The sequence below is a fragment of the Dermochelys coriacea genome, chromosome 3 (assembly GCF_009764565.3).
Source record: "Dermochelys coriacea isolate rDerCor1 chromosome 3, rDerCor1.pri.v4, whole genome shotgun sequence".
Taxonomy (NCBI): domain Eukaryota; kingdom Metazoa; phylum Chordata; order Testudines; family Dermochelyidae; genus Dermochelys; species Dermochelys coriacea.
Genome location: NC_050070.1, coordinates 191,220,063 through 191,234,960, shown reverse-complemented (window position 1 = coordinate 191,234,960; position 14,898 = coordinate 191,220,063). Strand labels below are relative to the sequence as shown.

The 14,898-nt window shown below is 39.2% G+C and overlaps 1 protein-coding gene across 7 annotated transcripts in view; it reads left to right on the top strand.

Moving 5' to 3' along the window:
- The window catches only part of USP34 (ubiquitin specific peptidase 34), a 267,844-nt gene that overhangs the window by 99,221 nt on the left and 153,725 nt on the right, over nucleotides 1–14,898 (top strand). For 5 of the 7 annotated variants that reach the window (XM_043511968.1, XM_043511970.1, XM_043511967.1 and 2 more), the window contains 6 exons: nucleotides 3,086–3,175; nucleotides 3,976–4,071; nucleotides 5,444–5,526; nucleotides 6,759–6,806; nucleotides 8,460–8,614; nucleotides 9,950–10,063. In XM_043511968.1, coding sequence (XP_043367903.1) covers nucleotides 3,086–3,175; nucleotides 3,976–4,071; nucleotides 5,444–5,526; nucleotides 6,759–6,806; nucleotides 8,460–8,614; nucleotides 9,950–10,063 — 586 coding nt within the window. The remainder of the gene's footprint in view (nucleotides 1–3,085; nucleotides 3,176–3,975; nucleotides 4,072–5,443; nucleotides 5,527–6,758; nucleotides 6,807–8,459; nucleotides 8,615–9,949; nucleotides 10,064–14,898) is intronic. The other 2 variants (XM_043511969.1, XM_038397715.2) reach the window with 1 other exon arrangement.

Sequence of the window (14,898 nt, the reverse complement as noted above, 5' to 3'; positions counted from 1 at the left end):
GCATGCCACTGCCACAGCCCAGCAGACTTTGTCTCCATTTCTACTCTCCTGGATTACCTCCTCCATCTCCGCCAATTGTGCCTAGCACACTCCTCTGTCCGTGTTCACCTAGCTGCATTCAGTGCCTTTCTCCCACCCATGGATAGCTTCTCCATCTTTACTCACCGAACAACCTCCCGCTTCCTCTGGGGCCTCCTCAATGTTTTTCCCCTGTACAATAGCCCACCTCACCTTGTGAGCTCAATTTCGTCCTCTTGACCCACACCAAATCCCATTTCAAACTCCTTACCACCTGCTCCCTCACCCACCACTCCATGAAGGTCATCATCTTGATGGCAATCACCTCTGCATGCCATGTCAGTGAACTGGCAACCATGATGATGGACCCCTCCTCCCCCATTCACCATCTTCCATAAGGACAAAGTCTCCTTATGTCTACACCCCACGTTTCTGCCCAGTGTGGCTTCCTCTTTCCACCTCAACCAAAGTATACGCCTCCCAGTCTTCTTCTCCAAATCCCACGCCTTGCCCATGGAATGCTCCTTCCACTCCCTTGATGTTTGTCGGATGCTAACCTTTTATATCCATCACACCCATGCCTTCCGCTCAACCCCCTCGGCTCTCTGTTGCCATCGTGGAGCGTCGCCGCAGCTCTACCCTCTCTTTGCAACGTGTCTCCAAGTGGATGTCTCGCTTCATGGAGACCAGTAATGAGCTATTGGGCACTCTGCTCCTACTAGGAATCATGGTCCACTCCACTTGGGCAGACACTGCCGTATCTGCCTTCCTCGTGGACATTCCATGGCAAGGCATATGTCAAGCTGCCACTTGGTCCTCCATCCACACTTTTTCCACTCATTATGCCATTTCTCCCTCTACAACGATGGATGCTGCAGTCAGTCACGATGTCGTACAGACTTGGTCTTTTTGATAGTCCTCACATCCCCCTCTTTCCTGACCACTGCTCACTTCTCTCCTGCCTTTGGAATCCAAATAGGGACCAGCACTTGAAGTGAAGACTACTTTGCTGTAACAGGAGGTTCTTCAAGAAGTATGGTCCCTATCTGGATTCCAGTCCCGCCTTCCTTCCCCTCTGTACCGGGCTCCTCTGTTGCTGAGTAAGAGGGAACTGGAACAGCATCAACCCGCGCAGCCTCTTAAAGCCTCGGCCATACCACTATGCCCGACACATGACATGCGTGGGTCAACTGACAGTACTATGAACAGGTCCGGCTCTGGTGCATGGCACGCATGTGCACCTGTGTTTGGAATCCATATAGAGACCACATATCTCGAAGAACCTCCAGTTACAGTAAATAACTTTCTCTTTTTTATACACCTTCCTTAAATTGATATATGTGTGTATATATTTAGTTACATTCTTATATGCTTTTTTTTGCCTCAAGGGATATTTGTAAATTTGGTTAACTTTCATGGGAGTTATACATGCACACTTAGAAGACCTACACCCACTTAAGCAAACCAGAGGAAGATGAGAAGCACACAGCCTGTTTTTACTGAGGCAAACAAGTTTGCTGACTGCAGAGTTATCTTAATAAACCTTTGGTGCATTTAACTATGGCTAACATAGAAAAGAGTTAGACGTTCGCAGTGCCAAAAAATCTTTTTAGACTTCAGTCCTCTTCATAGTTTTATGAGAGAACCTGCATGCCTGTAACTCAGACGAAACATTTAGCACTTTTTGGAGCACATCTCATTCTAATTTGGTCAAAACCCTGGTCTAATTGAGTTTCTGAAACTGGATTTTTCATGAGGGTGACTAAGGCTGGTTGCTTGTCCTGGGAGACATTATGAAGTTCAGGCTCATATTATTTTTGTGTAAAATAACTTTTATTTTGTAATAAAAATGATTTGAAATAGCTTTGTAATAATTAATAGTTTAAACTACTTAAAGAAACAGGTTAATCTCCAATATGCTAATCCAGAACCAAACGGATAAAACTTCATAGCGGAATCTTGTTCATAGTGGGCTAACTAATATACTAACACCCTGATTTATGGTGCGTAGTATTTGTCATGACAGACGTGGCTATGACACAAACACAGCCATAGATCTGACTATCTAGGGCCCTTAACAAACCAGTTAAGGGTCGGTGATTTCATTCTTAGAGCTAAATTCTTCAAGCAGATCCACTGCAAAGATATCAAATAAGATGCTTAAATGGAAAATTATTTTAGCTTCAGTATGTAAATGGAGATCCTCTGGGCCATTCCTTGCTCCATCTAGGGATCTTCAGTGGTGCTGTATGTCCTAGGCATTTAAGTCTAGCACATTATTGATTTATATTCTATTGTCTGAAGCTCAGCATAAATAAAAACTAATTCAGGTGAAATAGGTGACCAAGCTGTAGGGAAACAATGGCTGCAATCTTTTCCGTTATGTTCTGTTACCATTTTTATTAGGAACTGTTTTTTTAGTATAAGACACATTATATAAACCTCTTATAATTGTTTTTAAAAGTGAAATATAATTCAGCACACCAAACAGCAGTGTGCAACATTTAAGCCATTGGGGCACTTCTTGGGTTGTTGATGTTTTCAGCAATTAGCCTTGTTTTTTGCCTGCTCCTCAGATGTGCACCCATAGCCTACATATACATATCTAATGTTACTATTTTGGCAGTTTGGGGCAGATCTAATTCTGTTTACATACATTTCATGTGCTTAAAACTGGACCTATTTTGCTGAAATTTCAAAAGAAAATGTATTACCTCTCAGCATGATAATCCAATATATTAATGAATGTGTGTTTGGCATAATCTTTTGAAATATCAGACTTCTAGAATGAACAAAGTGAATACTATTTTATTTTATACTTGAAAGCAATATTGTGCGTAATGTATTATTTATATATAAATATTTTTAATATTCACACTCCAAATTCTGTTCATGAGAGGGGTACATACAAAGGTGGACTTCACCCAAATATGCCCAATACTTTCAATTGAAAGTGAATTTGTCAGTGAAGAGCATGCACCCTTGACAATAACTTTAACTTTAAATACTGTCAGCGATTTTAATTTACAAAATCGTATTCCAGTTATTTCTTTTTTCCTCCCTTTAGATCTGTAGTAGTTTCACTTCGTCTTCTTCCAAAGTTATTTGGTACCTTTCAGCAATTTGGGAGCAGTTATGATACACATTGGATAACAATGTAAGTGAAAATACCTTCTCTCACCAACATCCCCCCCAAAAAAAGGAAAGTGATGATTGCCAAAGGGCTGTTGATAGGATAAAGAGCCTTTCACATCTAGATCACATATTCAAATTTGGTCCAAGTCTCAGGTTGATTATTACTCAAAGTCATTACCATCTGATGGCCTATATGAAATGAGTTTGATCTCTTTAGTTCCTGATGAAAATTAGAGGCTGTGTAGTGCTGTTCTGCCTTAGGGGAAAATCAGGTTCAGTTTTTGGTCCCTGAACTGGCAGAAGTTTTGAGTGCTGCAGAGGAAGCACACCTGGATTTTTTGGAAAGGTAGTGCATTATGTCACTCATCAGCAACTCCTGTAGCCATTTAGACCTTTATTCAGCAAAGTACGTAAACATATACCTAACTTTTAAGCATGTGAGTAGTCTCATTGAAGATCTTAAAATTGGTCTATAAATATTTGGCTAAAATATAGTTTGTCATTGGAACTGCTATTGATGTTCTTAAAGTTAGACACTTAAATACTTTGCTGAATCAGAGCCTTAAAGAGCAGTGTTGATGGGCTCTGAAGGAAGTTCCATCTGTTAGTCCTAGCCAGAAAATGATGCCTACACTATGGAGCCTTAAGGGTGAGAAGATAGAGCAGAGAAACATAGTGAAGACTTCTCAAGATTCTATAAGTGATGAGGCATACCTCCAGGCATATGGAAAGTGGATTGTTAGCTTTGTTAATTTGCATATGAATTTTCCTACAATATATGTCTCAATTAAGCAAAATATTTTTTTCCTTTAAATTGCACAGGTGGGCAGAAAAAGAACTTAACATGATGAAACTCTTCTTTGATAATTTGATACACTACATTCAAGCAGTGAGGGAAGGACGACATAAACATGCATTGTAAGTATAGTGTATGCATCTGATTTTGTGAGTATTGAATATAATTTTATAATTTTAAACTAATTTTTCCATTCTTGTCCTTATGGCAATTTCTTCTGAGACAATTCTCTTTTTATTATAATAATTAATAATCCTTGACGGGGAAATGTAGGTGCAAGAAAGATGAGCAGTACGAAGACTTGCTGCAACCATATTATGTCTTTAGCCAAATATTTATAGACTGATTTTAATAAGATCATCTTTTGTGTCTCATATTAGCATGTTAAATATCTGCCTTTAATTTTAAAAACACGTTAATCTTTTCAATTCTTTCTAAAAGTGATCCTTATTAATCATTATTGCTTTGAATGTTTACATTTACTGATAAAAGGTAAAGATTTATTTACAGAAATTGATCAAAGGCATCTAAATTAGCTTATTTAAAAACCTTTAAGGTGTTTCTACTAATTTTCCTTCTGCTATAAAATCTCATTAAGACAATACAGTTAGCTTCAAGTGCTAAAACTTTAGTGCCCATTTTCTAACCTGGGTGCCTAACATTAGGTACCTAAGTCTATTTTTAAACCCATTTAAAAGTTGCCTAATTTATAGCATTGCTGAGCACTTGCAACTCACAAGATCTGCATCTATGAAAATCAGGTCACTTTTATTTATGTATCTATATATTGCCTAACTCTAGGCATCCACATTTGAAAAGTTTAGCTTTCAATTAGGGTCTAATTTTCAGCTTCACAAAAACCTTCATCTGCACATGCAAATCCTGTAGTTAGAGATCTGTGTGATGAGTTACAATTTTAAAGGCTGGTTTGAAGCTGACTGAAAATTTAGCTTTTTATCTGAAATAGTTCATTGTTGAAAATTAGGTCGTATATTGTTCCCTTCTTCTCTTTTATGTTCATTAAACCTGCATCTCATAATAGGTGGGGAATATAGTTAAAATTTCTAGGCAGCACTTGCAAAGATTGCTGAAAGAAGAATAATTCATCTTTATGCAATGATTGGAAGTTCAGACATTTCTGAGCATTTTGCAGATGTATTAGAAACTTAGTGAAGACCCCATTTTGCATGGTGCTGAGCAGATACAGCTCCTACTAAAGGTGCATAAAGTACACACAAAACTCACCTATTGCCCCCCGTTCTCTTTTTCAAATTATTTTGTATTGTGCTAGAATCTGTATGAGTGGGGTTTACATTACTTTTTGAACTTAGTTTGAAGTTTTGAAAGTAGTTTTAAAAATTAATGAGAAATTATGTTCTTATGTTTGCTCAAGTTTGTGTGTGTGTAGGGATGGAGAAGGATTGATATAAGTAATTAAACATTTGCAAATGAATTAAAAATATGTTTTATTTAAAAAAAAATATTCAAATGTAGGTACAGCCATAGTGCAGAAGTTCAAGTGCGTCTTCAGTTTTTGACGTGTGTTTTTTCAACTCTTGGATCACCAGATCATTTCAGTAAGTGTTTTTTATATTACCTGATAATTAATATCCATCCCTTGAATTTTACAATTAAACATATCTACATTTTAACAATCTGATTATTTTTTGAATTAATATGACCATATATTTTTTTAAAATCACAATATCAAAGGTTAATCTAAAAAGCTGTACCTTAAGAGAGGACAGTCTTGTAGCTAAAGCACAGAACTGGGGATCAGAACTTTTGGATTCTATTGCCAGCTTCGCTTGGTCATGTCGTTTAACTTCACTGAGCATCAATTTTCTTACAAAATGGGCAGGGCCGTCCCTAGACATTGTGGTGCCCTATGCAGCCCCCCTGTGTGTGGGGGGGGTGTCCTCAGGTCTCCACGGAGGGACAGAGGGGGGCTGCGCCAAAGGTCTGTGGGGGGCAGGAGCAGGCTTGGGGGGCAGGGGGAAACCTCTCCCCAGCACGAGCTGAGTGGGTTGTGGCCGGGTCGCTCCATTTCCTGCTGTCCAGTAATTGCAGGATAGAAAGTGCAATATGAGTGCAAAAATGTTATTTATTTTTATGTTTTAATAATGTAGTTTACAAATGTTTTTCTGGAATAATATATTGTGTGCTAAATAATGGTAATATTTGGGGACAATTAAATAATATTTTAGAATGAAAATGATCAGTATACAAATTTAATTCCTGTAATGACATTAGTTTATTGAGTTAGAACAACAATCAGTGAACACTGATTCTATTGAAGTTATGGTACTTAAACTAAAGTATACGTGACTGGATTAAGTATGAAGGACAAACATGCTACTCATGTATCCATTCAGAGGAAAAGCAGGCCTGGGGGGAATTTTATTTAGCAGCAAAGTTGGATTTTCAATAGAAGATTGAGATCAAGGAGCACTTCACAGAATACTTGCACACTATTACAGTATAGCAAAACCAAGAAGTTAACATTGCAGCTGGAAACAGATACAGACAAAGAGAATCTGGAATGTGAGATTGAAGTGTTGGCACTACTTCCCTGAAGAAAATTAATACAATCACAATAATTAATTAAATAAACTTCCACTTCCATGTGATAACATAAGGAAAGGCTGGAGAATAATCATTCAGTCTAATTAATTGTACTGCATAATTTTGTTGGAACTTGCTGATGAGCACATTAGAAGCACCTGGTCAGACATGTGAACAAGGTGTTTCAGCAGCAAGAAAGAGAGGAAGGGAGATGTACTAATTATTGACATTCTCTTTCTAACAGCACCAAAGAAAATGCAACTCCTTACACAACAGCAAATGAAAATGAACAGTAAGAACATTCTACGGCTTCCAAATAGTGAATAAGCCTAGAAATTCCTGTAATAATTTCTTTTCTAGTATGAACAGTCAAAATTATGCATTAAAAATACTCCAAATATCCCACTTGGCTGTCCAGTACTCTGTTTATCGTATTTGGATGAGGCAGCCTCTGATGGATGATAAGATCTGCCGCATAGCATAGCTAATCCTTCAGGCTTGTGCAGTTTTAGTAATACACTCTCCTAAAGTTAACTTCATTTTAATTTAAACTAATTTAATTTTTTTAAATGTAAAATCTACTGCTACCAACATAGAGGGTCTGTATCATCCCCAGGCCTCATACCAGATTACAAGGGTGAAGAAAATATGAGGACTCTAGGTGGTTCTACAATTGTTTTGCCACAAAGATTAGAGTTAGAGATAAGATAGTAGTTAGTGAGACTGTCAGTAACATACGATACTTAGTCAACCACTCATTTTGGTCAAATCATGCTTTTAGTAGCCATGTGGTTCTAGCTAACAGTGTGTAGGCTGCAGCTTTCCAAGTACCTCCAGAATCTGCATGATCAAAAGTAACCAAAATTCAAGAAGATATTACTATTATTGCCACCTGCTGGTATGGCTGTGCTGCCACAATCTCTTTGATTTTGTCCATGCAGTACAATAGATAGAAAATTCCTAAAATTGAGAAAATATTAATTCTGAGTGAGTTCTTGTGGATAAATAGACTGTTCACTTTTAGAATTGTTGTGCTGATCAAGACTTCATTGGTACCATGATGTAAGAAAAGAAAGGTTACTTAGCTGTCAATAAAGAAAAGGAGTACTTGTGGCACCTTAGAGACTAACACATTTATTTGAGCATAAGCTTTCGTGAGCTACAGCTCACTTCATCGGATGCAATACGGCACAGAACCTCACAACTTGTCTGTGCCTCAGTTGGTCATACTCCAAGTTCAGTTTCCACCAATGGCACTCTAGACTCTTTCCCCCCCATAGTTCATCTGTTATAGGTTGTCTCTAAATCAAGGTGACCTCAGGATGGCACAAATAGAGGGGTATTTAGGAGCCATAATATCAATAGTCAAGGGCAAAAAATTAGTATAATGTCCTACAGTGCCATTGATAAAATAGTCCACAGTGTTCTCCCTTGAAGAAATCTGCAGCCTAACCAGGAACACCAGTTTCTGAGTGCAAACCAATGAAGTCCAGTGCTTTGATGAGAGCTAAGTGGCATATTGATCTCCCCTTGAAGGAAGTAACAATCAAATCGTGATATATAATTCTTAACCACTAGCTCAATTTCCAACTCAAAAATGAAGTCCAGAATGTGTTTAAACACATGTATAAAGTGAGAAACTTCCTGCGGTTTGATAGGAATGAAATCCTGAGTGTGTGTTTGTATGGATATTCACATAATCAAGGACAAAAAGCCATGGCAACTACTCAGTTCCACGCTGCGCAAAAATGCCGGAGAAAGAGATGCTTGTCCGTTGATGGCTACATATGGGAGATAAAAGGTGGTTCTGCTGCTAGACATGTTTTTAAAACTTATCATCCTGACAAAGGGTTTTGTGCCTTTTCTACTTCTTGTTCTGTTTTAGATAGAATATGCAAATTTATCTGACATTATAAAGAAGCATTTACAAACATTTTATTTCTAGGATTGAGTTTAGAACAAGTCGACATTTTATGGCATTGTTTAGTAGAAGATTCTGAGTGCTATGATGATGCATTACACTGGTTCTTAAATCAAGTACGAAGTAAAGATCAGCATGCTATGGGAATGGAAACCTACAAGCATCTTTTCTTAGAAAAGGTATATGAAAACAATTTTTAATTAATCTTCATTAATTTGAGTTTAAATTTTTTTTTCTGTATCAAAGTGATTTTAATATAAAGTTACTTCTGGGGAAAGTCCTGCCCATTCTGCAGCAATGGTAGGTGCCAGGTGCAATGGAACTATTCTTCTGCATTGTGAGGTGGAAGGGAATCCTATTCAAATGTCCATCCCATCCCCTCTGCCTGCCATAGATTTCTAGTCAGCAGTATCTCTCTCTGTGCATCTCAATGGAGTCGGGTTTCGGGACAGACCAGAGCCAAGCTGAGGGAAGGGGAGGTTTGCCAGTATATGGATCTACTGTTCTTGCCTTCTGTGGAATGGAGGCACAGGAGCAGCAGAAGGCTTAGGACTTCAGTAGTGGCTGAAAATTGACTGTTACTGCTCCACTGACTTCGAGGGAAGATACCTGTTGTCTGCCACCCTTCTTTCTGACACACCCACTCCCTTTGCTAAAACTGTGACTATTCTGGTTTATCGCACAGAACAGGATTACTAATTGCATAGTAATCAGCCATTGAAAACCTTTTTTGCTAGTGACTTTCTGTCCCTTCTCTTCCTTGGTATACAGCATGGATTGTGTATCCCTCTTTATTTAAGTAAGGGGTGGGAGAAGGGGGAGAGTGTCATTTCTCTTTTCTTAACCCCCTAATTTAATCTATTTTTACATTAGACTTCTCACTCCCTTTCTCTTCAGTTTGTAAAGTAGGAAGTATATTTTCTCAGTTAATCAAATTGATAACTAAAGATTTTGTTTCCAGGATGGAGCGTTTAATTTGAACCACCTTCAGCAAAACTTACAATATATATCAATTAGTTTTATGTGGTAATTATCATACGTAATGGAACTTACAGTAGACCATGTATTATCTTTTTTTTCTATGTACTCTGCTAATTATATAAAGTAAGACTGTTACATCTTGGGATGCAATTCCATTGTCCATAGGCACCCTAGTTGTTTTTAAACCCTGAAGAGTCAGGTATGTTAGCAAATTATCCTGTTGCTGACAACAGTTTAAATGCTAATGTTACAGTGCTGAAAATGTTGTCCATTCTAAACAATTTCCAGCACCAATTCAAGTGGGGGGTCCATTGAGGAGGATTGTCGTTATTGGTGGCTTTATCTGTACAGTACAAAGAGATTCACATCTTTTGCTAAAACAAAACTTTACTGACCGTATAATTTTAAAGTCTGTTTTGGGGTGGTAGTGAAGTTGTTGTTGTGTGTTTTGAGAGAATAAGTGCCCTGAAATCATTGCCATCTCTATCATTGTCAATTTTCTTTTCATACTAAGGCACTTTTATTTTATTTAGATGCCACAGCTAAAACCAGAAACTATTAGTATGACTGGTCTAAACCTGTTTCAACATTTATGCAACTTGGCCCGATTGGCTACCAGTGCATATGATGGTGGCTCAAACTCAGAGGTAAGTATGGACATCATGCTACAATTTCCCTTCTTCCCTAAAGTTCAGTTAATTCTCTGTACATTTTTAGCTATATCTTAATATCCTTATTTAGTGAGAGGTATTGATCATGAAGTGGCATTAAATCACAACCCTCTATTGGGGGCAGTGCAGAAGTTCACTCTAGTGAGAGCTCTAAGAACTATAGGTCTCAAAGTTTTTAGGTGTATGGGGGACTGTGAGTGATGCCCCCACTTCTTAATGCTTGCATTTCTCTCCTATATCTGTTGTGGAGAGGAATGGACTATAATTGTGACTCCTCTCTATGCCCCCTGGCAAGGACTGCAGTTATGTGGGTTGTTTTCTAATTTCTCTGGGTAGGGAATTGGTGAGAGGCCACAAAGAAACTGCAGGCTGCTTCTGTCCACTCCCTACTGCCCATGCATGTCTACAGGTTTTCTCACTCTGACCATAAATGAAATGTATTAAATAATAATTGTTTAGGTAGGTAAATCAGAATAGGTCTTTATGATGTTTACCTTTAGTAATAATAAATGCATAGCACATGATAATCTTCACAGACTTAACAACATATTCATTTTGATTAGAAATATGTCATGATATAATATGTCTTATATTCATATAATATGCTGTACATGGTAGAACATCTCTCCCTGATAGAGTCTTAAGGTGTTGTTTCACCATAAAGCACCTCAGAAACATAACCATATTTGAAGTGGACGTTAGCAACCAATTGATACACTGATGTACAGTATCCTGTGGGGAGGGGCTGTGTGGATGGGCATGTGAAAATTTTGATTGAGTTCACTGATTCAAACCTCTGTTCTTACAACAAGTGCCATGAGATCTTTAATGTTCATATGTGCCAGACAGGACCTCTGTTTTTAAGGTCTCCTCTGAAAGTATTTCCATTTATGAAAGGTGAAAATTTAGCCTCCTGAATTTCACAAATACACTTTCTCTCTACAATTTAAAAAAAAAAGCTGGGGAAGGGGGTATTTTAATGCTGATAATACAAATAGCTTGTGGCTATTCTGCAGTGGAAGATGATTTTAAATAATAACTTACAGTGCATACAAACAGTAACAAATCAGAGACAAAATAAAGGAAGTCATTCATCACAATTACATCATTAAAGGTTCTGTCATGCCTATTAGGCACAGTTCTGGGTTGGGATGGTGTAAAACTACCTACTGGATGGGGCGATCCCAATGGAAATAAGCCTTCTGGAAACAAAATTTCTCCTGGAGCTCCCTGGAGATGTCTGGGATGTGACAACTCCATACCATTCCAGCATGAAACTGCGAGACAGGAATAATAAAGTCCATAATGATATAATTGTAGCAGCTGGTAGAATTCCTCCATGCCTGCTACTACACCTTTTCACTGGGTGTAGCATGCTAGCCCTGGCATAATGGTCTTGCCTTGCAGACTAGTGCAGAAGGAGAACAGGACTGTGTTCCTTTTGGGTGGTGTTTGCCCACCAGAACACTAGCAGAGACCAGTTGCTGCACTATGAAGTCAGGAAATATGATTTATGACAAGGCTTGTGTGTGGGGTGCAAAAAGAGTGAGGAGTTTTTTTGTGTACTTTTTCCTCTCCCCCCACCTTTCTCTGCACATATGTACGAGTCTGTCAGAATCTGGCCCAAAATGTTGATATGAAACACTTGTCCTAAATACTAAAAGCTGCTAAACATGTTGGAAACTGTTTTTTTTTTTAAAAAAAAAAAAAAAAAAAAAAAGGAGAAATAGTTGATCTTGCTTATGAAACACATTTTTAATCATTGGTAGTGTTTTCACTTTTGGTTACTCTACATTGTCTTTTATGTACAGTGTTGCACATATTAAGAACAAAAGTGGTACTGTTCTTATGAAGTATCCAGGCTGAATTTCTCATAGTGAAAGTTGTTTTTTGTGCTGCTGATGTAGTAAATAATAATGTTCTAGAACTAGTTCAGGAACTATTTAAATAAAACAAGAAAGATGCAAATATTTATTATGATATAAATTATATAAATATTTCATTTGCATTGATGAAGCCCATCTAATTTTTGGCAATTTTTATATAGTTTATTAGAAACATAATTATGTATATTCAATAATTTTTAGTTCTTTGAATGTGTCAATTTGGATTCCACTGTAGTACGCATGTGCCTCAAGCATGTGAGATTGGAGTCTTTTTAATAGCAGTGGCTGCTGGGCCTACACGTGCTGCCTCATGCTCACATGTGAGGGCATAAAAGGCAGAGTGGCCATGATCGTCTGATAGTTCCCTTTTGCTGCCCGTGGCAGTAAGAGAGAGCTCCATGGTGTCTATTCTGCTACTGTCTTTAGTGTTTGCTAATCTTCTTTTTCAAAACCATCTTGTGAAGAATTTGTTCCCCTTTCTTCAAAAATCTACAATCAAATCAGATTTAAAAAACAAAAAAACCCCAAACCATGACCTGGTTCAACAAACCCCCTGTATAGTGGGGTCAGGTGTGTCATACTAACTGCCATGCATCGTGACAGACTCTAATGGTATGTCTACATTGCAATGTAAGCCCAGGGTTATTGGGACTTGAGTCAGCTGACCCTGGGTTAGTGAACCCAGGGCTGGAGCATCTTCACAGATTGTTAACCCTATGTTAAGAATTTTCTAACCTGAGCTCGAACCTGGGGTTCTGGAGTCTACACTGCATCATGCAGACCCAAGTGAAACCAACCGTGTCCCAGACTCCCTCCCGAAATGTGGCCAGTCCAGCCCTTTGACGATCGTGCTCTATAGGAAAACTTGACTGTCCACCATGCATGTTTCAGGAAATTTGCTCTGTAGGATGTGTTGGCAGGCTATTAAGTCATTTTGGTCTGTGGACTCCCAGCTACCAGACCCAGCAATGAGGAGGACGGTGTTTTTGAAGAACTTCTCCTGCTTGAGCTTTCACTCCTGTGTCAGGAAAACGCAGAGCTTCCATCAGATGCTGGTGGACGTTCTGATCGCATCTTCTAACCCCACCAAAGGCACCTGTCAGAGCCTATGACGGAGCACAAGGAAGAGGCTGAGGAGACAGACACGTCAGACCCACACTGGCTGATGCTGCTTATGACACTTCCTACAGTCACTGATGCGTGCTATGAAGACCAGTGCTTCTGGAGCACAGTCACAAACACAGACTGATGGGACCACATCATCTTGCAGAGCTGAGATGACCAGCAGTTGATCCAGAACTTTCACATGAAGAAAGCTACATTTCTGGAGCTTTGTGAGCAGCTTACCCCGACCCTCAACTGTAAAGACTGCATGCATGAGGGTGATGTTCGTGCTTCGCTGGTTGCTGTAACTCTATGGAACCTGGCCTCTCCAGACTGCTACATATCCATTGCCAACCAAGTTGATGTTGGAAAGTTGGCTGTGGGTAAAATGGGGGCTGAGGTTTTTGAGGCAATTAGGTGTATGGTTTACCCCGCAGTAGCGGATGTAACTAATATTCCTGAAGTAACTGCTGGCTTTGAGAGAATGAGGTTTCCAAACTGCACCGGGGCCATCGTTGAAATTCATGTGCCCATAGTTTGCCCTTCTCAAGAGCACATGAGTACATAAACCACAAAGGGTACTACTTCATTGTTATGCAGGCCTTATGGACCACAGAGGTTGACATATTAATAACAATGTGGGTTGTACTGGGAAAGTTCACGACGCCAGGGTTTTTTTTTCTCCCCCCATTCTGGAGTCTATATTTGTGGACAGACTGGGACACTATTCCCACCAGATGATGGTGTCATAAATGGAGTCCGTGTCCCCATGGTTTTCTGGGGTACCCTGAGTACCCCCCTTTTCCTTGGTATATGAAACTGTTCTCTGATTTCAGAGACCCTGGCAAAAGAAGTTAATTACACTTTCAGTGGGTATAGAATGGTAGCTTTATGAATGTGCTTTTTTGGCAGCGGTATGGGGCTCATAGGTTGTGGGGAGTTACAGTGCTTGGGGAGTGGTGGGGGTTGACTGCATGGCAATCGACTTATGAATGACGTGACCACTTATCAAATGTAGCGTGGGGGGAGGTCTGGCATTGATTCACAGTTTGGATTGATATAAGGAAGTGACTGAAGAATGGATTGATGTAGACAAATGTATTGAGGAATAGTGTTTGCATACTAATTCCTAATTGTCCCTGATCATATGTTTCCCTTTATTATTTTAAATACACATTGTATGATGTGATGTAGTGATAATATACACTTCCTTGATAAAATAAAAATATTTATTTATAAACATGTATTAGAAAAGTACAACAATAACCCATTGCCCGGCAGGCCATCTGCCATTACCACTCCAAAACACCAGGAACGACAGAATCTTCAAAAAAATCTTCAAAAAGATCCCAAAAAACCCCAAACCAAAACCACCAACAAAGTGCATGAACAAGAGCAAACAGTGAAACCACATGTACAAGACAGAAACCCCCTACTGTTGCATGAGCTCTGTTTTCCTTTCCCTTTCTTTCCCATTTGCTGTGCTCTTGCTGCCAAGGGAGGGGGGTGGAGGCATCTAAAGAGGATGGGGTAAATATGGAGGGCTACATGGAGCAAAGTTTCTCTGCCCAGCTGATCTTGTTCCGATTGCATGGGCCACCCAGCCACAGAGTTTTCCAAGATGCTTCTGGACTGCATCGCAGGATACTGCACAGTTGACTCTTGCAGCCATTAGTGATATGAATCATTCAAACAGTTCTTTCTGCTGAGCTCTGCCCTCCTCCCTTGCTTCGCAGTTCTTGGAACAGGAATGGTGGCAAAGTGCCTGCTCCCATGCTGAAACTCTGTCCTCAAGCTGTGCATCCAGCCTGAACCTTTCCT